Source organism: Physella acuta, unplaced genomic scaffold (genome assembly GCF_028476545.2).
Source record: "Physella acuta isolate Inbredline_101_S28 unplaced genomic scaffold, ASM2847654v3 ptg000315l, whole genome shotgun sequence".
In the NCBI taxonomy this organism is placed as follows: Eukaryota; Metazoa; Mollusca; class Gastropoda; family Physidae; genus Physella; species Physella acuta.
The window spans coordinates 519,349-547,001 of NW_026731834.1; the positions used below are offsets into that span (position 1 = coordinate 519,349).

General features: G+C 34.0%; 2 protein-coding genes across 2 annotated transcripts; one reads left to right on the forward strand and one right to left on the reverse strand.

Annotated features, from left to right (window-relative positions):
- The first annotated feature begins 1,883 nt into the window (after positions 1 to 1,883).
- LOC131940311 (heparan-sulfate 6-O-sulfotransferase 3-B-like) lies at positions 1,884 to 6,276 on the forward strand. Its single transcript, XM_059298963.1, has 3 exons — positions 1,884 to 2,392; positions 3,753 to 3,944; positions 5,832 to 6,276. Exons 1-3 carry the CDS (start codon positions 1,884 to 1,886, stop codon positions 6,274 to 6,276), a joined length of 1,146 nt encoding a protein of 381 aa, XP_059154946.1.
- Positions 6,277 to 11,553: 5,277 nt separating this feature from the next.
- On the reverse strand, positions 11,554 to 21,662 carry LOC131940312 (MFS-type transporter SLC18B1-like). The gene is made up of 14 exons (XM_059298964.1): positions 21,596 to 21,662; positions 19,207 to 19,442; positions 18,442 to 18,537; positions 17,860 to 17,933; positions 17,353 to 17,500; positions 16,607 to 16,675; positions 15,236 to 15,326; positions 14,620 to 14,756; positions 14,101 to 14,199; positions 13,199 to 13,293; positions 12,616 to 12,711; positions 12,112 to 12,186; positions 11,890 to 11,983; positions 11,554 to 11,701 (listed from the first exon to the last, which is right to left on the reverse strand). The coding sequence occupies exons 1-14, from the start codon at positions 21,660 to 21,662 to the stop codon at positions 11,576 to 11,578; spliced, it is 1,503 nt and encodes a 500-aa protein (XP_059154947.1). The 3' UTR covers positions 11,554 to 11,575.
- Positions 21,663 to 27,653: the final 5,991 nt, after the last annotated feature.

Below are 27,653 nucleotides of genomic sequence, written 5' to 3' on the forward strand. Positions count from 1 at the left end.
CAATTTTTGTTGAACACATACCATGAATGGTATTCTAGACGGACAGCGCCAAGCTTTATTTTCCTGAAAAATTACAACACGAAAACAACAGCCGCTCACGACCTTGGTCGCGAGTGTGAGTTAGATGTTGTTCTCACGCCTGGCCTTGACCTAAGAGATAATAAAAGTTAGATAAATGGAGCAGACACTTTACGACATAACATAACTTAGCACCAGCTTCATCCCTGCATATATATATATATATATATATATATATATATATATATATATATATATATATATATATATATATATATATATATATATATATAGGCCTATATATATATATATATATATAGGCCTATATATATGTATATATATATATATATATATATATATATATATATATATATATATATATATATATATATATATATATATATATATATATGCTAGCTTTAATGTTTTTAAATTAAAGATCTTTATCTATAATCGGTTGTTAATACAACTGGATGTAGCATTTTTTTTCTTTATAGTTATCATGTTTGTGTCATGGTGTCATACCCCCCCCCCCACACACACACCTCCCCCACCTTGTCGCATCGTCTATTTGTACTTAAAATACTTTAAAACTCTAATTAAACTGGCAAAAAGCATATTTCTTCTATATATTTTGTATTTTTTTCCATGGTGTCACCCGCTCTGCATATAGATATCTGTTATTATTTTTGTTAATGATTTAGATTCTATTTTTTTATTAAAGAAAAGGCTGTAAAAAGAAAAACCTCTTTCATAAAAAAAAATTATAACACGCATAACATTTTCTCACACAAAAATTAACGATGTATCAGATAATTAAATATTGTATTATTACAAAATTTTATGGATACATTAAAGTCGTAAAATAAACATGTTGCTATTATCACAAGATAGACAGTCGTACAGATACATGATACATTCAATGACACGAGAAACTTTACCAGATAGATTGTATCAGTTTCTACAAAAAGCCGGTTCTTTTACAATGGAGAGAATGGCATGCATCAGTTTCTACAAATAGCCGGTTATTTTACCATGGAGAGAATGGCATGCATCAGTTTCTACAAATAGCCGGTTATTTTACCATCAAGTTAATGTCATGCATCAGTTTCTACAAATAGCCGGTTATTTTACCATCAAGTGAATGCCATGCATCACTTTCTACAAATAGCCGGTTATTTTACCATAAAGAAAATATCATCCTTCAGTTTCTCAGCGACGTAACTGTTGCCTGGTTATTTACATATCAACTGTTCAACACCCAAATCTCAACCTCTTATCCTGACCCTAGCCTCAACGTTAACCTAGCAACAACTCTAATAATTGAACTATCACCATCCAGATAGTTTAAAAATATAATCTTTGATTCTTATCGCATAGCTTGTGATATTATGGAACAAGGAAAGGGGGGGGGGGTTAATTCTTGCGACGGATTGAGGGATTAAAATGATTAATTTGACGTAGACAAATACAAGTTAGATACTTTTTCTACACCATGTAGGGCAAGGCCCAGGCTGTGGGTGGAGGTCGGCTAAGTTTTATCAGTGCATGCATAAAGTATTTATTGACATGGCTTAAAATGTTGAAGCTATTAACAACACACGGTGATGTAATAAATCTTAAAAGGTCGGTGCGTGGTTTTTTGGCCAGATGTTCAACAGGTTGCTATATTAATCTGCTAATTATAACCCCAGGATTAAAACTTCAAACGATTTTTAAAAAATCATTACTTAAGGCTAATTGTTAATTAATATATTAAAAAGAAACTATTAAAAAGAAACTCTAAACATGTAGTGTTATAATAATTATGTGACTAGTGTACTAACAATACTAAGCCTAGTTTGGTTGGGTGGTATTTTAGAATAATGCTTAGCAAGCTTAGAGTTGCATCTTTTGTGCTTTTGATAACAGTTTGTGGTGTCTTCTTAGTGATTACAGACTGGAGTAACTCTTTATTTTCTAATCATAAAAGTTTAGTTTCGTTCTTACGGAACAATATCAACACCAAACAGTATAAAAACAGAATATTTACAAGTACGAACGAAAACAATGTTTCATTTGTCTTCAAAACTGAAGATTTGGTACGGGATTATAAAGTCGATCTAAACGATAAAGACGTGTTTGTGTTCCTGCATATTCAAAAAACAGGAGGCACTCACTTCAAACGTCAGCTGATGAGCTCATTGTCCAGTGTTCCTCCCTGTAGAGGTCGAAGCGGTGCCTCGTGTGAGTGCTGGGCAGAGGGCAACAGGACCTGGTTCTTTGGCTGGTTCACGCGCGGACAGAAGTGTGGTCTACACGCCGACTGGACGGAGCTGACCGCCTGCGCTGACCCGTGGTTTGTGGAGCATGAGCCGAACAGAAGTCAAAGAAAGTAAGTCGGGGAACTTTTAATTTATGTCAAATAACCAACTCAGCCAGGTTTTTTTTTATGGCATCTCTTTTGGGTTACGGACCCCCGAACGAAATATAATTTATATTTAAAATATATACTTCCACCCCCACCCCCCAACTCGGTAAATTTATTTACTCCTCTCCCCGGAAATTTCAAATTGTTTACCTCCCCCCCCCCCTCAAATCAGAGACAAATGTCTGAAATAAACACTGAATTCAATGAACCATATAAACTATTTATCCGTTTTATAAAAATAATTCACTAATTGTGTTTAAAAAAATAAGTAGCGAAACGTAAAATACATTTGGTTTGGTGAGTCTAGAAAGATGAACTATTTGAGTCATGAATCTTTTAAAAATGAATAATTCACAGAACATGAACAAGTAGCCATGGAAAGTTTCGAAACAAAAATATAACGAGGGTTTTTATGAACGAAGTAAAGTCCGGGATCCGAACCCATGACTTACGAGTCAGCAGCCAGGCTATCTACCAAATGGTTTTCCCCTACCCTTATACATACCGCTGTAAAACAGTTTCCTCCCCTTAAAGATTACATTAAATATAGTTCTCTCCCCTCTTAGATACCACTACAAAACAGTTTCCTCCCCTCACAGATAATATTATAATAACATAGTTCCCTCCCTTTCAGAGATACAAGCATTAAACATGGTTAAAACCCCTTACAGTTAACGCTATAACAACATAGTTCCCTCCTCTCACAGACTCCACTTTATAGTTTCCTCCACTCACAGATACCACTATAAAAACATATTTCCCTCCCCTCTGATACCGCTATAAAAACATAGTTTCCTCCCCTCACATATACCACTAAAACAGTTATATCTCTCCCCTCACAGATACCATTATAAAAACAGTTCCATCCCTTCACAGAAACAACTATTAAACATGGTTCCCTCCCCTTACATATACCACTATAAAAACACTGTTTCCTCCGCTTATTGATACTACTCTCAACTTATTTCCTCCCCTTACAAATACCACTATAAAAACATAGTTTCCTCCCTTTACAGAAACCACTTTAAAACATACATACCTCTCACAGATACAACTACTAAACACAGTTCCCTCCCCTTACATATACCACTATAAAAACATGGTTTCCTCCCCTTACTGATACTACTTTAAACCTAATTTCCTCCCCTTACAGATACCACTGTAAAAACATAGTTTCCTCCCTTTACAGAAACCACTTTAAAACATACATATCTTTCAAAGATACAACTATTAAACGTAGTTCCCTCCCCTTTTAGATACCACTATAAAAACATGGTTTCCTCCCCTTACTGATACTACTAAACCTAATTTCCTCCCCTTACAGCTACCACTACCTGACATTCTTAAGAAATCCCGTTTCAAGATTTCTCAGCGAATGGCTTCACGTCAGAAGGGGAGCCTACTGGCCCAAGAGATACAAGTGTAACCAAAGGTACGCGACTAGAGAGGAGCTTCACCTATGTGCTGATGGTGGTCCATGGCTGAATGTTTCCTTTGATGACTTCATTGGTTGCAAGTAAGCAGTTTTTTTGTTATTGTGTTGTTTTTTTGTTATTGTGTTGTTGTTTTGTTATTGTGTTGTTGTTTTGTTATTGTGTTGTTGTTTTATTATTGTGTTGTTGTTTTGTTATTGTGTACTGTTTTGCTATTGTTTTGTTAATCTTTAGTTGTTGCTGTTGTTTTGCTATTATGTTAATGTTAATTTTTTATTATTTTGTTATTGTTGTTTTGTTCTTGTTTTGCTGTTGTTTTGTTATTGTATTGTTGATATTTTTTAATGTTTTGTCCTTGCTTTGCTGTTGTTTTAGTAACTGTGTTTTAATTGCATTACTTCAAAAAGAAAGAAACTTTAAATTGCTAAATATGGATTATCCATAAATGACGTCACGCTCACAGTTGGGATGGAGGGTCGGACTTTTGTGATAGTGTGTGACGAGGGAGGGGTGTGGTTAGAAAGTTTGAGGACACACTTGTACATTTTAAGAGTAATGTTCGATACCATATTTCAGCTATTCTTTCGCAATTTTTAAAAGTCTTTTTTTAATATTGTAATATCATGTAATAAACAGTGATTACTATAATCAAAGCTGATCGAGCCCAGTTAATAGTTAAGAATGAAATCATTGTTAACAAAACGAAAGTGACAACTTTGAGGACAGGCCGTTTTGTGACGATGTGTGACGATGGGGGGGGGGCGGTAAGAAAAAATGTTTACCACGGTGACATCGTTTATTGATTTTCCATAAGCAGTTGTTATACTGTTGTTTTGTCGAAGTCGATTTGCGTTTATTGAATTACTATAAAAAGTAGGGGTTTTTTTATTGTTCAAACATTTCATCATGATCGTGTTTTTCAATCGATGTTGCAAGAAAAAAGTTAAGGGGGCGTCTATATTTTTATATGATGTCATATTCCTTGGTGGTGGGGGGGGGGGGGGAATTAACTTTAGCGGCCATTTTTATCGATTGACAGGGAGTCAAAAAGTATGAATTTACATTTGTTTTTTATTTTTAAAAGAAAAGTAGTTGTTGTTTTTTTTTTTTACTTAATTTTTTACAGTTATTTCGCAGAACAGGACTTAAAAATCATACAACGAGTTATCAACGAGTTATCACGAAATAGCACTAAATAGCAATAAAATTGATCAAAGATGAATCAGCCCACTTAATGCTTAAGATTTAAAATAGCTATTAAAAATTTTGTTTAAAACTTCAATTTGCGTAGGAGGGGCTGAAGCATGAGGCTGTCTTTTTTTATGGTGATGGGGGGTGAGGGGGTGGGGGGAGGGGTAAAATCGCCTTCGTGAGGTCATGTAAGGACGTCTCGAAAGCAAATTCTTTTTCAAAGATTTGCTTAGATCACAATATCGTCTGTTATGTGCGGTCAAATCTTGTAACTCAAATTTGATCCAAAAAAGAAAGCTGCGATATTATGAAGGCAAGTTTCCTTTTAATGAGCAGGGGTGATAACTCGTGCTTTAATTAATAACACCCCACACTACTAGACATGGGACGGCATGGCCGAGTGATAGAACGCTAGACTGCTGATCTGAAAGTGTCGTGGTCGAATCCGGGTTCAAGTCCGTAGAACGTCCCAGAGTCAACCCAGCTCTGATGGGTACTTGACTCATATTTGGGAAAGTAAAGGCGGCTGAGCATAGTGCCGACCACACTATCAGAAACAGGCGAATTCTACTTTACTTGCCCCAAGGCCCGTCAGGTTCGAAAAAGGAACTTTACACAACTCCACACAGTACAAGACAGTACAAGTTAAAGTTTATTGAATTTGTTATCAGCTAAGCTTAGCGCACGCAATAGATCATTCATCGCTGTATTTTTTTAACGTAAAGTATAGTAAAATTATAGTTTATTAAAATAAACCTTTTTACTCTTCAAACTTCAAGGTACAATTTAGGATTTAACAGAATGACCCGGATGTTGGCCAACCTATCACTCGTCAACTGCTACAATAGAACCGGACTCAGTGAGCGTTACATCCGTGAGACTCTACTAAAAAGTGCCAAAGAAAATCTTCTAGCCATGGATTACTTCGGCCTCACAGAACAACAGGAGGCATCTCAGTTTTTGTTTGAAACAACGTTTAGCCTGTCGATAGACAGGAAGCTGCGGAGTTCGCCCGTCACACGTGCGACAAATGTGACCGTGACGCCGGAAATGCGAGATACGGTAGTTGCGAAGAATCTTTTAGATGTGGAGCTGTATTCATTCGCTGCGGAGCTTTTCAGGCAGAGGGTCAGACTTAAAGAGAGGGAATTAGGGGTGACAACTCAGCAGTATTTTAAAAAGATGGTTAACCGGCTAACTGTGTTACCCAGGTTTAAGACCTAGTGAGATTGATATTTTTCTAATAATAAATAGACTCAACTGAGTATTAATTTATTTATGTAAAAGTAAAAAGTTCGGTTAAAATATTTATGTAAGGATTACAATGTTCCATGTTTAGTAACTAAAGGCCCGAAAAAAATCTACCGCCCCCTCCCGAACGAAATGAAATTTATATAATTTATATAGAAAATATATACTTTTAACAGTGTCCGCCCCCCCCCCGAAGAAAGTCTACCGCCCCCCCCCCCCACCCGAAAATTCCAAGTGCCCCCCCCCCCCCCCCCCGGAGAAAAAAGTCTGGAAGAAACACTGATTTCGTCCAACACAATTAATAAATTTTACGTGTCAACATGTTATCAGTTTTTCTTTCAGACTTTTTTCTCCGGGAGGGGTGGGGGACTTAATATTCTCAGGGTGGGGTGGGGGGGTGGACTAAATTTTCCGGAAAGCGCTGACACTTACGGGGGGGGGTGGGAACTTAATATTCCGGAGGGCGCGGACACGTAAAAGAGTTTATTTTCCATATAACTTACATTTTGATCGGAGAGGGGGGCGGCGCAGTAGACTTTTTTCGAGGTCTTTGCCCCCCCCCCCCCCCCCCCCAAGAGATTCCTGATTTCGGCGCTTTCTCTCCTACATGGGTTGTGTCCGCAGTTAATGAACACCTTAATTAGCATTCTCTTTTAGGCATGTCTACCCCAATCCACCCCACCTCACTTCTTTCCCCTTCGGACGAAAATAATTTCTATAGAAAACCAGTGTCTGCTCCAGGAATATTAAGAGCGCCCCCTGGAAGTTTCAAGTGCCCCCCACCAAGGAGAAATATGTCTGAAAGAAACCCTTCCCCGGGAATCAGCTGAAAGGTTTTACAACCTGAGACAAAGTGGCAGATAATTCTAGTTTCAACTTACTGGAAGGTTTTAAGTAAAAGAAAACATTGCTTGTGGGTTGGCAACTTAAATAAGATCTAAAGTCATGGAACAAATAAATATAGTAGCCTACTTTTAGTTGTTTGTTGTTGTTTTTTTTAATTTGAATATTGACTTAATCTTATATCTTTATAAAAATCTTAGTATTGAAATATTAATAACGTTATTTTGTTTAGGGGGTCGTCCATAAATGACGTCACACTCGTAGGGGGGAGTCCGTAATTTTGTGACGGTGTGTGATGAGGAAGAGGGAGGGTCAGATCGTGCGACGTCACACTTTTGCATTATAAAAAAGCAATGTTAGAAAATGAATTTTAGACGTTATTTGGCGTTTTGGAAAACTGTACTAATAAACTGTAATAGGAATTGATTAAAATACTCTATTTTGACAGAGTTCAGATAAGATTTTGGAAAAATATCAATGTTTAAAAAAAAAAATCAATTGCAGTTTTGAGGGGGGGGGGTGGGTTGTAGACTGAGGTGTGACGTCATTTTATGGGGGGGGTCTGGCTTTTTGTGACGATGTGTAAGGGTGGGGAGGGGGGAAGGTAAAAAGTGTAAAAAAGCGTGACTTCATTTATGGATGACCCCTTAGCCAACCCCCCCCCTCCCCTTCAAAGTGTCGCTTGATGCCACATTATTCCTTAGTGTTGCCCACAGTGTTGCCTCCCCTCCTCCACTCAACCTAAGTGTCTCTCTATTAACCTATGAATGCACGTAGGTCAATTTCCACACACACCCTTTTCTACCGTTTCACAACACACAATATACATCACATACTTCAAAACCCAGCACCCCCCCCCCCTCTATCAAATTCCTAAACTATAGTAAAAAATTATCTTTAGACCTAGCAATCCACTGTGCAGATAAGAAGAGTTCATATGTTTCTGTGTGGTCAGCACTTTGGCTAGCCGCCTTTACTTTCCCTAACATGAGCCAGGTACCCATTAGAGCTGGATGGACTCAGGGACGGTCTAACCGGATTCAAATTCGACTTCTGTCTTAGCAGCCTAGCGCTCAACTGCTTATGCCACACTGTCCTAAACTATAATTATATTTAAAATTAACATATCTGCTGTCATTTAAAATTTTAAACTACATCTTCTTAGCATCTGCAAAGTCACACCCCTCCTACCCCACCACCACATACACACACAATTTTATTGTAATAAATGTACCAATTTTTAAAAAATGAGAACTATAAAATATATTACAAGAAATCATTTTGATCATTTCTAAAACTTCTTTTAAAAATACACACATTTCAATCAACTAATTTAAACATCAGGTATATGAGATCTCCAACATTCAATACATCGCGCATGTTTTCATTATTCAAATAAATATAGCATGTACATTATTATAAATCAATGTAAACATTGTGAGCACATGTTAAAATTCTGTGGTAAATTTAACACAATGTAAACAATTGTAGCTGCAGCAGAGTTCAGCATGTTTTAGTGGTTATTTTTGTTGTATATGTCATACAAAAATACATACATATTAAATAGTCTACAAATACACAGGGCAGGAATTTAACAACTGTATAAACATTGGAAATTTAGTTAGATAGTTAGACATAAAGTAGTTCTAACAGAAAAAATATATAATCAAAATGAAGGTAGAAAAACTAAAATAAAAACTGTTAAATTTAAATCCTTATTTTTTTACAATTGTTTATAAATAAATTTGTGAGTCATTAAAAAATATGTGATAGGGAGAAAAAATCAATTGGCTATAGCTTTAAATATTGAGGGCTTATATTTGTGTTTACAATAGGAACTAAATGCAATTTACAGGTTTATTTTATTTTAATACTGTGTAACACATATGGTTACCAGCCAGGGGAGGGAAAAATATGAAGTTTTAATTCATTGAGTTGCGGCCCCTGTGGGGTCGTGGCACTGTTGACTTAGTGTTTTTTCCGTGCTTTTGTGAGCGATGTTACCTGTGTCCCATGTCATGGGACTGTGTAGGTAGTTTCATGCCTAGCCGTGTCAGTCACACGCAAGGCTGCTGTCTGTGGACACGGTGACCAAGATGTAGACCTAATGAAGGTAGTTATATAGATTATGTTTGTTAAAATACTTATTTGTGTATTCCTGCTAGTGCTGCATGTGCACACTAGTTAGGGTGAGTATTAATATAAGTATTTATTTGTAGTACTACGTATTGGTACTTGTTGGCAGTACTGTGTACTGGCCAAAACATATGTTATTGTACCCGTGTATATTGTAGCCTACACGTGGTGTTGTCGTGAATGTAACTTTTTATTTACATTTGTTTTAGGGCTACAGTTTTAGTTTGTTTTCTTGGTTTCCTGTTGCTTCAGTATTTACTCTCGTCGTACTACTGTGTTGCATCGCCGTCATGGCTCGATGCTGTGAATAAAGGAGTACTTGACAACAACTGTCGGTGTCAGTGTGTTCTTAATCTCAGGGTCAGCCCGTCTTAACCACAACACCTCAGTGGGTAAAAGCATCCCCACTGAGTGAGGGTTACAACTGATTTCATATTTGTCATATATTTAAAAAAAATTTTAAAAAATTTCTTAAAGTAGTTGAATGAATTTTATTTCAATAGATAAAAAATTGAAATTGTTAAGTGTTAATTATAAAATTTGATCATTTCTTCGGGTATTATTTCAACAAAATGTATAACATATAACAAGAGAGAGTTACTTCATTTACATTAAAACATGTAGTTGTAGTGGTAGGTTCCTCAACATTTCTCCAAAATACAAACATTTGTCACAAGTAGCCCATAGGTTTTAAAAAAAAAAAATGATATTAACTGAAAATTATGTTTTTATTTAAATAACAATCTGTAATACATGCTCCCAAAAAAAAGTATGCAACCACAAACAGACAGTATGGTAAAAAGTGGGTAGAGGATTTTGTGCAATAAATTTTTTTGAGTATATAATTTGCATCTTTCTGACATTTACTTTTTTAAGAGTATGAAATTTGTGTACGGTTTGTTGTAAATGTACATTGTATTGTAGATTAATAACTTGCTAAGTAAAATTACAATTAAAATGAATTTAATTTTTACAATTCTTTTTCAGTTTAACAATGTATCATCCGATTAATAAATTATGATTAGAAAAAGATTATTCTTTTATAGTTTCAGACTATAGTTATATTGAATCTGTCAAATGAACCAAGTCTTAAATTTGTCTGATGAACCAGCAAGTCTTAAATTTGGTAGCAGTAAATCATTCTAAAGCAGCAAAACAACTGTGTCAACTGTTTCATCAGTGGCTAATACTATCTACAGCTAAAAAGATGTTTCTGTTTCCACTGAGCAGACACTGTCAGTCTCTACATCATATACTCCAAACACTTCAATGATGAGAGATCTGCACAAATAATGTCCTCAATGTAAATAAACCGGGAGTGATCTCCCCTAAACTTTCTCGAATATTCTAATATAACACTACGGGGGATGGCAACTCGGGATATAGACTTCTAGACATGATTTTTAATCCATTTTAAATACTCAAACTTTTTAAAATCGAATATAATCTCGTAGAAAAAAGAATTGCACACCAAGTGAACGCTAAATAAAGATGTGCATAATAGTGCGCAATATTATTAGTACTTTATAAATTTACATGCGTTTTTTGAGAAATCGGAAATAGCGTAAATAAATACTTCCGATCAACGGAAATTACGCAAAATTTGACAGAAGGTAGAGAATTAGATCTTTTACTCACATATCAAATTTCATTTATCTGTCTGAAATAGTACTCAAGTTATAGGCTTTTGAAAAATTCAAAGTAGAAAAAGTACCACTTCCGGTTATCGGGAATAGCTCAAAAGTTGATAGGGATCTACGATTTTGATAAAATACTTATATATGAAATTTCATCAACCTAGCTGTAACGGTACTCAAGTTATCGTGTTTACACACAGACAGACAGACACACAGACATACGGACAAGATTGCAAAATTATGTTTTTCCGTATCAGTGAGATGTAAAACGTCGAGATTTGTAAAAATCTCGATTTTTTTTTTGCACGATTACAAGACTTTCTCTATACTTCGTATATACGAGAAAGTAAAAAGTAAAGTTCCCTTTCAAATCTGATGGTCCGTGGGGTAGGTGAAGTAGGGCTCACCCATTTCTGTGATCTCGGCATATGAAGTGATAGTGTAGTCAGCTCTATTCCCAGCTGCCTTTACTTTCCCTAACATGAGTCAGGTACTCAATAGAGCTAGGTGGGCTCAGAGACATTTACAAACTTGAACCGGAATTCGAACTTGACACTTTTGGGTTTGCAGTCGTATGCTCTACCGTTCAACAACACCGTCCCACTGTCCAAATGCTGCTCTACTTTAATCCCCTCCAACGTAAGGGGACATCGTACCTAAGACACGGTTAGGTAGTCGCTGTTGACACATTCGTCATCTGTGTTCAACATTTCATAAATAAATGTCCCACATGACCTCGCCTTGAAATGTCGACACAGGAAAAATCCACCGCAACAAACCATCTGCCAAAGATTTTTCGAAATTGTTTTCATTTTAAATTTTAAAAAAAGTTCTTGCAATGAACAACAAACTTTACCTGAAGGGTTTTTAAGATCAATTTAAAACAGTGGGTGAAGTTGTCAGGAGTTATTGTCAGAGGCCTTTGTTCTAAGTCACTTCAAGTCATTTACATGAATGACAAGCTACTCACCACAAAAAAATAAATACCACTAATTAGCGTAGCACCGTAACGAAAGCCCATTTCCTCAATCAGAAAACCACCAAGCATGGGACCAATGAAAGAACTGTAAAATAAATAAAATAGGGAGATAACAAGAAAACCATTTTATTTATTTTGTGTGCTGTCATTAAATTTTGCTCAGCAAATGTATCATTTTATTAATATGTACAGCAAGCCGGAGTCTAGACTTACCCAAGGCAAAAGATTGAATTTAATAAACCAACAACAACACCATATGTGTCAATATTGTTTTCAAAACCAACTTCCCTGAGGATTCAAATTTAAGCAAGCGTTAATTCCCTTACATATTTTTTTTTTGCATTTTCAAGAATTCTGAGTTTAACAGGTCTATGGTAGAAAAAGGTATTATTTTTATTACTTTCCTCTTAAAACACTTTTAAATCAATTTTTAAAAAAAATTATTTATGATAGCTTTATTTTCAGGTTAGCAAATATTTCAAATTTTAGAATTGAACACAAAATTGGTGATCTCCCATTTGTTAAAATTAAAAGAAGTCATTTTTCATAAATTAAAAATGTTTTAATATCAAAATTATGTAACATGAACTAAAATTTAAATTCTAAGATAAAATTCTAGAGCATATAGATGGCTTGCATGTAATTCAGAAATGAGTTGATTTTCATAACAAAAATAACTTAGCGATGAGCATTAATGAAGAGTACTCAATGACTTACACTGCACCAATTAGCAAACAGTTCAATGCAGGAACAATAGCCAAGGCATAGAACATTCCTAATATTACAAGGCCTATGATAATTACCCACAATTCACTGTAAAGAGAAGTTGTATTTTTTTTATTAAACATGCCCAATAAATTTGCAACAAAGAATTATGTTATTAAAATTAACATTGTTTTTATATACATATCTCATTTAGCGACTTGCTAGTTATAATACCAGTCAAAGTTAATTATAATCTATATTGAATTGACTAGCTGCATTGACTTAAATATTATTGTCTGCCTAGTTACATTTTATATTTGGTGACTTATTAATTATATTACTGGTAAAAGTCAATTAAAATTTCTATGAAAATGTTTTGACTTAATTTTCATTTATTTTCATATAATATTGAATACTTTTTATCAAGGAAGTAGGATGATACTTAACCCAATCCAATAATTCAAATTTACACCCCTCAACTTAACTTTAAAGTACCACATAAAATAAGGTGTTGCGTTACAATGATTTCTTTTAACTAGGCTTTAGATTTCAATGTACAACTAGATCTACAGTGTAATGTAAAGTGATAACCCACCTAGGTAGAAAGGGGAGGTAAGGGCTGGGTCCAACAATAATGAGACCAATCCCACACATCAGGTTACCCAGTGTGATCAATGAACCATTGATATTCTGGAAATAAAAAATTGTATCATGGAACCACAAAATAAATTAAACTTTTAAGTTGCAAAATTTAAATTGAAAAAAAAAGCCATGTACCTTTTGAATTGTAGAAGTCTGAAAGTTAAAATTTTTCTATCCCCTGGGGTAGGAGAGAGGATTTGGGGCTTGTTTATTGTTTTATGTTACAATTGTTGTTTCAATAATTACAACAGACAAATAATTTAGCCAGCCACAACAAAAATTTTGTCTCCCCCTCTCTCTCTTTCCCCTTTTTCCCCCTCCCCCATCCCCAATTCAATACAAGTATTCATTAGAGGGTAACATGAAAGATGCTCAAAAGAAAACTGCGCAAACAAAAACAGCACACACACATTTTGTTTTTCTTAAATCGAGCATTTAAAGACATTAACCAAGTATTATCATATGTACATTGTAGCATAATAAAACTATTTCCACGAAATAGGACAAAATTAAAGTGTTTAATTATAATTAGTTTGAATTTCCACGCTTTTCCGTTTGCGCAGATTTCTGATTGCTGTATAATTCTGGGAACCCCATTAAAGTTGGGTAAAATCAGTGATATCATGGAACTGATGTGAAATTCAACTACTACACTCACATTTAATTATGTGTAGTAGGCCCATAATAGCAAAGTAAATTGGATAAGAGCGTAAGTGTAATATTATTTTTATGCTTTTAAAAACGGAAAGTGTGAAAACCTAAATAAACTTTCTATATGACTCACTAAAAGCTTTCTAGTAAAAATCAATCATAAACTGTCTTTTTAATCAAAGTACTGCACAAAACAGATCATACCTTAGAATCACTGATATATCCCCATATTGGCGAGGTAACTGCATACAGACATGGAGCTATAAAAAATATTAGCCCAATAATACCTGTTGATAAATCAAACTGTAATAAAAGAAAAAAGAATTGTTAAATGTATCTGTTTTTCTTTCATGAAGTTTTTACTATTTTATTTTATTAAGCAGAAAGATACAAATATTAAATTAAATTGCTAAAGATCTTAAAGTACTTAAAGAGAAATTATATTGTCATCCAACAAAGGGACAATACTGTGAAAGGCCAGCAAACACAAGAATTGAGCTCTAATAGTGATAATTGTGATGTGTCACAATTACATCGTGAAAATCTATATATTAAATATACCTACTAATACAAAAAAAAATTTAATTTATTACCCTTCTTTAACTTCAAGAAAACAATTTTAACAGAACAGTGATGATTTATTATTACCATATTGATCCTGGTTTTTTTTATCCATTATGGTAATGACAAGTCAGATTAAAATATTTAAAATAATTAAATCACCTGCTCCAAGTGTTTGGCCAGTGTAGGGTCAAGGAAAAAAATGCCCAGAGAACACATCATGATGCTCTGCCCAGTGAACCAGACCATTGGACTCTTTAACAAGGACAGGAAACTTGTTTTTCTTTCTTTCTCCAGTTCTGAAAGAGAGTTACAATGTAAAGCTTCAACAGGTCTTGATATTAAGAAAAGAACATCACATGCATGAATGTTGTAAGCAAAGATAGTTTTTTATGTAATACAATACTTAAATATAAATGTGATAAATGTTGAAAGACAACGTTATCAATGGTGTTATGGCTGAGAATTGGTTTTTTTTAAGAAGTACACATATCAAAAGACAGGCAGAGCTTCTCTACAATGCTTGCAAATTACCTTACTATAAGACTCACAATACCCAATACAGTACCCATCACACTGAAATATCTCAAAGTTTAATGAAATGAATGAAGAATAAAAATGATGAAACAAAATATCCTGATTAAAACTTCCTGTTGTGGTTTAGGAAGAAACTGAATATTCTAATCCCTGTGACTATAATAATAATTACAGATTTTTAAAAAAATATGCTTATCTATTCACCTAATAAATAAAAAATATATATCTTAAAGAGTGTTACCTTGTGGTTTAGGAAAAAACATGACTGTACCAATCCCTGTGAGTATATTAAGAGTTCCAACAACAAAGAAAGGCAACCCATACCCTCCTACCTAAAAGAAGTGTTTAAAATAGAAAATTAGATATTCCAGAATGCCTTTTAAGTTTACACTTTTTTTAATAGAATGATGCTGTTCTTGTGGTTTAAATCATTCAAATTAAATAAATTTGTAAGCCAAAAAATTTTGAGATATTTGATATGTGACCTACTTAGGTCTTATTTTTTTTATATAATTTAGTTTTTTGGTTTATGTAATCGACCTTGAGAGGATTGTGGCACAGTCACCAGTATTTTTCCAATAAAATTTAATTGGTTTTTTCGAACCTTGGTAGATCCTCGATCAATAGTCTTATGACTTTGGAGTGACCTCACCTGGTACTGAACTCATTTAAAAACCCGTGCACGAAAAGACTCGAGGCAGTCTTCTAAGATACACCTCGAGAGTGTGTGCCATGTATGTGACGCCATTTTGTGTTACATAGTTTGTAGCGGCAATTTGTCCCCTATTAATATTATTTGAGTTACTACTGCCATTCAGTGTTTTCAATAATATTCCTTTAGCTGTGTTTATTATCCAATGCCACATCTGTGATACCTAGTGATTTTTCATTAACTGGAAGTTAGAGTTTTGAGTTTATTTTTTGTACTCTTAGAGTCTGTACCATTTTGTATAGACCCTGTGTCATTTTTATTCTTGTACACATATTAAACAGTTGTTGACAGTTTAAAGTTGTTGTGATTCATTTCAGTTCATCGTGCTATTCCCCTAGATTTCATTAACGAGCCCACGTTGATTTGTTGTGTACTCATTAGTAGTTGACTTCTGTCAGTAGCCATCCTAAAATGAACCCGGGGCGTTCGCTAATTCTGCGGCTGTCAGAATAGCATTTGTAAGAGATATATTTATAGTGTTAAACAACAGGTGATGTCACTAGGTAGTAATGTGACACCAAACAGGAAAAGTGAAACTAACATGGCAGGTGCAATGTGTAAATATTTCTTGAGCATTCTGCTTTTGAGCTTTCAGGAAATTAGCTCTTTTGGTAGTAAGTCTTTTGGGTCATTAGTCCTAAAGCTAAATTCATTTTGGTAAATAGCTGTAAGCATACTGACCAATAATTTGACTGAATAGATTAAGGATTTTGTTTTACTGGCCTTTATTTTTCCTGGTAATATATCTGTGTTTCTTTTCACTTCTTATATATTGTTTTTATACAATGTTATGGTAAATACAATGTTATTACACTTAGAGAGGTTAATAGTTGTCAAAACTACCTCCCTTTTGTATACATTTAATTAAACACTACCAGCACATTTTTTTATCTCCCCTACCTGGTATAAAAAACCTCCCAGAGCAGGGCCTGTCATGAGACCTATCCCATCAGCCATCTCAAGCAATGCCTGCAATGTAAACCAAAGCTAACAATGATATTTTAAGCTATTGAAAGTATACTGTATACATCAATTATGGCAATAGAAGGTATTCAAATATATCTGTATTCAAAGATTTGTATTGGTCATGTTTAGAAAAACATAAATAATAGCAAACATTTACCACACTCCCAGGATAAGCGACAGAAACAGATTAACTTTATTTCAACTGTCAGGTTTTCAAGTCTTTATAAATTCATATTTTGATAGCTAAGAATATTTTTCAGTTTACAATAAATAAAATAACTGTCCCTTATTTATAATTGACTGAATGTAAAGATTTTAAAAAATTTTAAAATCTTTAAAATTATAAATTTAAAAATATATTTTTAAAAATTATTTTAAAACACCAGCATTTACAGTCTGCATGTCTTTCCTTTGTCAAAAATTGATGGGCTTAAAAGTAGTTGGCTTATTATTTAAAAACTAAATAACATCTTAGAAAGTAAAGTAACTAAACAACATCTAATACCGCGTTTACACTTGCGACATGTATACTATTCATGTCTAGAAAAAAAACTCCGCAATAAGTGAGTAGGCTCCCCTATTATCTTAGGCCCTATAGCGAAGTTCTTTTTTCTAGACATGTATTGTATACATGTCGCAAGTGTAAACACGGTATAAAAGATTTGCAGTGTTTAACTCACAAAAACAGTGGCAACATTTTGAGGGAACTCATTGGAGATGATTGTAAAACCCGATGCCATAAAAGCTGACGCGGCCAGAGCCTCGACACAACGACAAGCAAAACAAATGACGATGAAAGGTAATCCATGTGGACATCGGTCTAAGGTGCTAGAATGGAGTAGAAAAAATACATTTATGAATTATTTAGAGAATCAAGAACTGAAGGTTTTACAGTATGTATACGATGTAAAGAATGTTATCAACGTTATACAATAAAGGTATTTTATGTAAAATGTCATTTATATGTAAAACAGTTAATCAGTTTTGTTCTGAAATATAAAGAATTTTTTTTGGAGGAGGGGTGGAATTATTTCTTATGTCAATGATATTTGCTTCCTCCATATAATGTAAGAAACCCATTTATATGATACATATAATATGATACAACTATAACCTACTTGCAGACTGTAAAAAAAGTAGGGCCTACAACTCTTTTAAAAAAATATCATTAAAAGAAAGGAACTAACCCAAACAAAATGGAGCAGCTTCCAGCAACCAACTGGCCAGACACTAGCATAAACTTGGGTCCAATCTTGGTCAGCTGTTTAAAGACAAAATAGTTAATTTAACTTAATAGTCCATGTTAGGCAGCTATAGAAGGATGATGATTTTAATTAGTAATTCAGGTATATATTAATTTAGATATTTAGCAATTTGGGTACACTAATAGAAGCCAGTATAATTAATCAAAATAATTCTCTGAAAGTACAGACAATACACCATACATTAATTTTCTTTCAAGTATCCATGGACATTTCAAACCCCCCTCTCCCCTCCCTTCCAGGCACTTATCAAAACAGCGTAAGTCAATACGCTAACACTCTTATCAAAAAAATAACATAAGTCAATACGCTTACACCCTTATCAAAACCACACAATCCCTTTATGAGCTTAGGTCAAAGTAACCTAGGGAACAAAAAACACTTTTTTTTTATCAACAAAAGTAATGTTTTTGTTTTATTTTTATTTTAGATACATTAATACAAATTCTTACCACTTACATAGTTACCAAAGAATGGAGAAGAAATAAAGAACGTGTAATCACTTACATAGTTACCAAAGAATGGAGATGAAATGAAAATCATGAGCTCAAATGAACTGAAGATAAAACCTGTGACTGTGTTAGAAACACCTTTCTTTTCTGCCTGGAATGGAGTGAAAAGGATTTTGTAAACAACAGATCAATGCATGCATTTACTTTTATCTGTTTATTTGTACTAGTGGTTGAACATGACCAGTTAAATTTATTTCAAACAGTCATTATAAGTGTAGCATAATGTAAAATTCTGCACAGATTGTAAATAGACATTCTACCCGGTCAATGACTAGACATTCTATCCCCACTGTAAATAGGCATTCTAGCCACAGAGTTATGCGAATTCTGCTCCTATTAAAACAATATAACTATCATCACACAGACTGTGCATGTAGATTCATGTCCTTATCTGTAACTGTAACTAACTCTTTAAAAAAATAAACAAAAGCTCAATGAATACATGTTTCACATGCAATTATGTTTGTTATACTAGTAGAAAAGGTGTATAGCTCTGCTATATCCTAACTTCTCTCTACATTAACGAAACTGACCAATCCCTTACACTCTGCCCATTCTGACCTACCCATTGGGCCATTACCCTCGACCCCCTTTACATTTACAAAACTGACCAATCTATTACCCTCTGCCCATAACAAAACTGAACAACCATTACCCTCTGCCCATTAACAAATCTGGCCAATTCATTGCCCTCTGCCCATTAACAAAACTGATCAACCCATTACCCTCTGTACATTAACAAAACTGGCCAATCCATTACCTCTTGAGGAAAAAATGGTGCCAGCAAAGAGAAGCCACACCCACTGGCAAACATGGACAAAATCAAGAGGCCCACTATCAGCTTTTTCTTGTAGGGTAGCTTGAAGAGTCTAAATTTCTGCTCCAGACTTTTGTTTGAGGAGGTAGTAAAGTCAACAGAGGAAGTGTATGTGAGATTGACAGGTCCATCAGTAACTGACACCTGTCTGTGGGAGATTGTTCCATTATTTTGATGGCCTAAAACAAACAAAATCTTAACATTAACAATATCAAAAACATAAGATTTAAATAAGTTAATGTAATTATTCTAGTTTTTGTAGTTGTCATAATGGACAGTTAAAATTTTATACATTTAATTTTTTATATTTTTGCAGTGAGGTTTAGTAACGTGTAAAGCACTTAGATCTAGTAATTTTAATAATGAATTAAGCTTTTAAAAATAAACATTTTATAAAATAAATATAAAAGAAAAATTTAAAAATATCGTATACATAACAGTAAATAAAAAACATAAATGGTTGGAAAAATTAAGAATGAAATATTAAAGTAATAGGCCTACACATAAAAACACTTAAAATGGTAAATTAAAATTACAGTCCTGTGGAGAATATTTTATTCAAGCTTTTATATAATGTATCATACACACTTCTGATGTTTTCTTGTAAAAGTGTCTTCATATAAAATAAAGCTTACAGTTGACAGGCCCCTGATCATTCACTGCTCATGTATAATATTGAACAAGAAGACATTTGTCTTTGCATATAAATTAAACTCACTACGCCCTAATGACTTACTTTGTTCACAAGTTTATTTAAAACACTTTTTTGTGAGGTTCAAACTTTAACAAATGCTTTGGTATTTTAAAAATTTGTGACAGTCAAAAAAAAAAGGCTTAATTTTGTTTAGTTTTTTTAAAAATGTAGGCTATTTTAAATAAATATTAGGATCACATTTTTTTTTTAAATTTCACTTATCCTGAATACATAAATCTTGACTATATAAATTACTTTTTAAAAACTTATTATAGATCTAGATCTGATTATTGAACATTTTTGTTTTTTGCCTTTGTTTGTAAAAAAACTATGATTACCGGTAAGCTTTTTTACTTTCTCGTATATACAAAGTATAGAGAAAGTCTTGTTGTCGTGCAAAAAAAAAAAAATCGAGATTTTTACAAATCTCACAAATCTTGACGTTTTACACCACACTGATATGGAAAAACATAATTTTGCAATCTTGTCCGTATGTCAATGTGTCTGTCTGTGTGTGTGTAAACATGATAACTTGAGTACCGTTACAGCTAGGTTAATGAAATTTCATATATAAGTATTTTATCAAAATCGTAGATCCGTATCAACTTTTGAGCGATTTCCGATAACCGGAAGTGGTACTTTTTCTACTTTGAATTTTTCAAAAGCCTATAACTTGAGTACTATTTCAGATAGATAAATGAAATTTCACAAGTAAGTAAAAGATCTAATTCTCTACCTTCTATCAAATTTTGAGTGATTTTCGTTGACCGGAAGAACTAATTTACGCTATTTCCGATTTCTCAAAAAACGCATGTAAATTTATAAAGTACTAATAATATTGCGCATTATTATGCACATTTTGATTTGGCGTTCGCTTGGTGTGCAGTTCTTTTTTTCTACTAGATTTTATTCTATTTTTAAAAGTTTAAGTCAACAAAAATCATGTCTATATTCCAAGTTGCAATCCCATGTCGTGTTGTATTAGAATATTCGAGAAAGTTTAGGGGAGACCACTCCCAGTTAATTATTTTAGTAATAGTATTATAAATACATCTTTGCTTACATTATCATTTACCTTAGCACCATAGGTACTGATTCAAAATTACTTCCTGTTTCTGGTATTCATACTCAACACACACTTACTGTGTTTATGAATTAATTAGATTCTCATAAGAATCACTTAATAATACTAAATAAGGGAAGCTGATTAGGGGCCGTTAGTAATGATCTTAGTATTAATCTCTATCAGGTTGCCTTGAAAGCTACTGTCAATTGTCTATTTCTTAGCTGGATGACAGGCTATATCATTACATTAACTACTATTATACTAGTATGCATACTATACAACCAGAGGCGTAGCGACGAGGGGGGAGTGCGTGTCAATATGGGTTGAAAAAAAATTAAAAGCTCATTTTACCTGAAGTTTTGAATTATACATATAAAAATATATAGGCTATAAAATAAATAAATTGAAAGTTTGTCCCCGGTGTCGGGAGGGGTCACTACGCCTCTGTAAACTATTGAAATAAATACCAAAATAAATAATCCAAATTAAATTAGTTTTTGCTTTTAAAATATTCAAAATACAGTATTGTAAAGTAAGTAAAAGACAAATCTTCTTTGTCTCTATTAACTCACCATTTGGTGCATCTTTTGGTGGGATTAGTAAATGTGTTTCCTCATCCTGACTTTCTACATCTTCCATAATAAAACAACTGTAGTGATGGAAAAATTGTATCTCAATGCCTCCAAAATCTTCAATACTAACTTCACATTTCTTATCTCAAATTAAGATAATATATAAAACGAGCCGACCCGCTGCGTATCATACGCCGCTATTTAGTTGTTTTTTTTTCTACTTTTCAGTAATTTATAATTTGTGAATTCGGCAGTACCAATGCTGCCATTGAAAATATTTGCTTAAAAACACTAACCCCCCCCCCCCACGTGAAAGCAGCCTCCTCTTAGTAACCTCCTCTCAGTTTAAAATCGTTTCAAACTAAATTATCTGCCCCTAATAGCCGTCAATAAACCCGTCTCTATGATTGTAAAATGTACACAGAGTGAACACCGCTCACCAGATCATGTGGGGGTGGGGTGGGGGTGGTGATGATAGAGAGGAAGAGAGGGGACTGCAAAGGCGCGCTTGCAGCTTGTTTTCTAACTGATCCCAGAAGAGAATTATATATATAGATAATATAAAAATTAATAATCATTATGCTAATATATATGTAAAAACAAAAGGTATATTGAGGGGTTGTTTAAAATAAATAGCATGCCTTGTTTTTTTTTTGGTGTGTAGGTGGATGTCAGTTTAGTCCTATAATGGTGATATTATTAGTTGATGATCTTTAGTAGTAATGTGGTAGAAGTGATACAGTTCAAATTTTGTGACACTGTGTGACTGTGTGACAATTTAAGAGGGTGTAATAAATTGCAAGAGAGACAGGAAAAAAATTCATTTTTATTTAAACTAATGTGACTACAGGCAAAATGTGTGAAATTTGTAGGTGTGTGAAAAATGAGTCACTAGGGGTATTTCTGACAATATGTGAGTTGCACTTCAGTGAATGTGGCAAGACCGACCTAAAAGCCCCGAGATTGTTTATATTATTGTTTTGAGTTTATATTTAACTCAATGCAACAAGCCCGCCGGTTGGTTGAGGCCACGACGGGGGGACGTTCTGACCGGGATTCAAAGGGACGACTCGAAATATCATCCTTTTTTCCCACGCAGAGGAGAATTATATATATAGATTATATAGCGGTCTAAAATGCTCAATAAAATGTTTCCATTGATAAATTTAGTAATAATAACAATTGAATATTCTATGGTCATCCAAAAGAAAGCTTCCCTGAAAATTTCAGCGCGCTAGCTAACTGGGAAGTGCCAGAAATTTCGATCGCAAGATTTGATTGGAAAAACAAACAGAGAAAGCAAGTTTCCTCTTTAACTTGCTTTCTCTGTTTGTTTTTCCAATCAAATCTTGCGATCGAAATTTCTGGCACTTCCCAGTTAGCTAGCGCGCTGAAATTTTCAGGGAAGCTTTCTTTTGGATGACCATAGAATATTCAATTGTTATTATTACTAAATTGATCAATGGAAACATTTTATTGAGCATTTTAGACCGCTATATAATCTATATATATAATTCTCCTCTGCGAGCCATTAGAAAACAAGCTGCAAGCGCCTCCTTACAGTCCCCTCTCTTTCTCTCTACCACCCCACCCCACCCCCACATTGTCTGCTGAGCTGTGGTCACGTTAATGTTTACAAACCGTACAGCCAGGTTTAGTGACGGCTATTAGGGGCAGATAATTTAGTTTAAAACCGACTTTAAACTTACAGGAGGTAACTAAGAGGAGGCTGCTTTCACGGGGGGGGGGTCGGGGTTAGCGGAAAGGAGGGGGGTTAGTGTTTTAAAGCAAATATTTTCAGTGGCAGCATTGGTACTGTCGAATTCACAAATTATGAATTACTGAAAAGTAGAAAATAAATCAACTAAATAGCGGCGTATGATACGCCGCGGGTCGGCTCGTTGTAGTAAAAACGTGGGGAAAAAAGTGACATAACCCAGTAACTGTAATTTGTGTACAAACAACCGTAACAACTGGTGGCCAGTATGGGGGAGACGATATGGTTGAGTGGTTGGGCACACGATTGCTATCCCACTCGACACGGGTTCAAATGTGTTCTAATCAGTAACGTATTCACACAACGCGTTTTTTACGAGTTGTCTTTTTACGAGTTGTCTTCGTTTACCCAAAAAAAAAGTGAAAAGATAAAATCGATAGCAAGATTTTAATGCAAACAAACAGACAAAGACTAAAAAGTAGAAAATAATAATCATTAAAAAGTTTTAAAAAACCCACGTTTTCTGATTGAACTAAAAAGTAGAAAATAAATACTATACATCACAATAATGCAAGCGATCACTCTACTATAAGCGATGAAAAACGTGGGGAGCCGTGATTTTCTTACAGTTTCTAATACTGTTGACTCTCTACAAGCTCCCTAATAAAAGTCAATAGTATTATCTAATCAATAGTAATATAATTTTTACTTCGGCGCCCCACGTTTTTCATCGCTTATAGTAGAGTGATCGCTTGCATTATTGTGATGTATAGTATTTATTTTCTACTTTTTAGTTCAATCAGAAAACGTGGGTTTTTCAAAACTTTTTTAATGATTATTATTTAAATCTAGGCTTACCTGGCAGTGTTTTAATTTAATCTCAGCCTGAGTAGAGAATAGTAGAGATCCTAGATCTAGATCTCTAATTCCCATTTAATGAAGTGGGTACTGATTATAATTATATCTAGATCTATTCAATTTCAATATTCACTCAGTATTGCTCTACCACCAACTACAAAAATCCCTGGACGATATTTAATCTACAACACACTGCACTACACACACAATCCCCTTTTATTTATTGACAGCATTAGCATGACCCTACTGACTTAAATCTAGATCTAGAGTTCTAGATCTAGATCTAGATCTAGCAATATCCTAGATCTATATTGGGCATTATTGGGCCATAGGTCTAGACTTGGCTGAGAATTTCCATTCAAAATATTAACCTGGCAATGACTTGCAGTACGGAGTTGTCAAAAATAGCAGACCACATTCATCATTCATGACACGACAAATTCCATAACAAAACGCAGGTTGACCATGTTTATTGTTTAACGTCATTTTATTTTTCCACCAATTCATGGAGATGGAATAACCAAAACGTATTAAGTTACACTTCCAAGTAATATAAATAAATTTATGATGTAGGGGAAGTAACTAAGATAATTTAAGTTGTTTTTTTGTTACTTCCCTTGGACAGTAGATATGTTTCTAGAATCGAAGACGTTTTTATTTAATCAAATCATGTTCGGGGTTGTTTACCGATTTGTTATACTGTTTTATATGGATTGGGCCAGTCTTTGAATAACGACACACTATTTTAGATTATTTTTATGCCACAACAGCCTCATGTCACATGTCTTCACAAAATGTCCGACCTTCCCCTCCCTTCACTATAACGTTCCTTTCATCGTATTCCGCAAAATAAAAATAAATAAAGATAAAGCTAACCTAAACTAACACGTTTTCCATATATTCAAAATAAATGTTGCGCCACGTATCGTAACACCCCTCCCCCATCTCCCACTCCATTTCCACCGTGAATGTTGTAACCAAATACAAGAGAAATCATAGCAAGATTATAATAATTCATATGCTCGTTATTTACAACAATAACAAATAATAATACTCATGACAGATACAGATATGTATGACAACTTACATAATAAATAATGTTGCTGTATAAAGCTCTACTCTTTAGTTATCCAAATCATGAAAGACACAATACGAGTAGAATTAGGAAAGTCTGTATTTGCTGAAACTGTAAACTTAACATTACATCGTGATTGTGCAATACCGATCCCAGGTCAAGCAGACTACACGTTTTTATGATTCTAGGTGTATCGATACCAACAGCGTACACTTTAAAACTATTGGATGTTAGTCCCTTTTTTCCCTTACTTGTAACTGCATAATCAAATAGCAGTAATTAATTTTTAGCCCCTTAATTTTACTAAACTAGACACAATATTAAAATACTAACACTATAATAATAAATTCGGTTCATTAGCTCAATGCAGTAAGGCTATACTAATATCTCAACTCTGGTTGGTAAGCTAATGTTTCGCTACGATGTAAAACAAAATTAAAGTTCATTTTGAAATACAGAGCCTGGTGGTCCATTGGGAAGATGAACTTCGCCTGTTACCATGACCCAGTAGCGTAGCGCGGGGGGGGGGGGGCATATGTCCCCGGGCGCCGACCTTAGGGGGTGCTAAAATGGGTCGAAAATTAAAATGAAAGCTTGAGGGGGTGCAAATCGAAATCTTGAGGAGGAGGGGGGGGGGGTGCAAATCGAAAGTTTGTCCCCGGGCGCCGGGAAGGGTCGCTACGCCTCTGCCATGACCTCTGCATATGAATGGAAGGTGTGGTCAGCACTGTGACCAGCCACCTTTACTTTCCTAAGTCAGATACTGTACCTATCAGAGCTGGTTGGATTACTGACTAAAGCATGGAATCCAAATAAGTTTACAGTCATAAGCTATTTCTTCAATCACGCCATCCCATTCTTCTCAGAAATGTAGAAATAATACAGACATAATTAGCCTAAACATTATTTCTTTTAAACTCTTTAGAACTATGTAAGATGTATACAAATATTTTAAATACAATTTATTATTCAAATCACAACTGTTTCCTTAAAATTTTATATTCCAAGCCTTCAATGTAATACACATTTTGCAGCATTTTTATTTAGATTTTTTAAAACTAATTCTTATAAAAATACAAAATGAAGATTTCATTTGTTGTATTGTTTTATTAAAGTCAACATAATTAAAACAAAACAATGTTAATCAAATAACAGAGTGGTTAATATTGGTTGGTTTTTTAATTAGAAGATAAATTTTTCTAAAATTTAACATTAATGTATAAATAAGTTATCAGTATACAAATCTCATCACATTTTTATATAAAACAACAAATTTGAGTAGAAAACAATATAAGCATGTACATAACATGTAAGTTAAAATTATTTTAGCCAGTTATTATGTAGAAAAAATCTTTCAAGCATTGGCATGTACAAAGATAGTTTACTTTAAATATTTGAGCAATTAAAGTATTTGTAAACAAGATTTTTGTGATTTCAAATGTTAATGTCATATTTCATTCACCCTATTAACACTACAACCATATTTAACACTGATTCAATCAGTGATTGTGCATAATTTAACCCTTTTATTGCAACATTAATGTTATAACTAATTGTACAAGATTTGTAACCCTTATAATGCCACAACATAATGTTATCACAAATTGTGCCAAATTTTTAACCCGCGTACTACCACAAAATTAATGTTATTACTGATTGTGCCTAATTTACTCCATATAAAAGTACAATGAAGTTAAAACAGATTGTGCTGATTTTATGACATTTTTGTGCTCTAGAACTGGACAATTCTTTACTAGCTCACTGACTAACCTGTTTGGAAAAAAAAATAAAAATAAACAATTACTGGATGTTTATCCTGATTAAAGCAGTAAAAATACTTTTATTGTGATTTATAGAAATAGATTAACCATTGATTAATTAGTCATAATTAAATAAAAACTCTATTTGCCCCCTATGGACTTTAAGGTTGGAAGAAATATTAGAACCCACAACCCTGCTAATCATAGGTTTATTGATACATCTATATGCATGCGAACAAGACACAGAAAATTAGTGTTGATCAACATGATTACCTTGAATCTCCTAGACATACATCCTTATATACAAAAACTTGTACTATGGGTGGAAAGTGTTAAACAGACATCAAACATGGGCAGAGGTCTGTCTTTCAAACATCTGTCCATTTGCATGTTGACCTATGAATGAGACAATAAATGGTTTCTAAATCAATTCTAGATCAATTTAAATACATATAGGTGTGCTTATTTGTTTAACCATCAACTGCTCTACATTAAGTCTACAGTAAGATTATTTTGAACAGATATCTATAAGTTGGCCTAATAAAGCCATTAATGATTATATCTCAAGTCTACAGGATGTTCTGTCTGACAAATAGGTGTCCATATCCCTTCAGTAATTTAAAACCCTGTGTCCAGATTTTCTCAAAA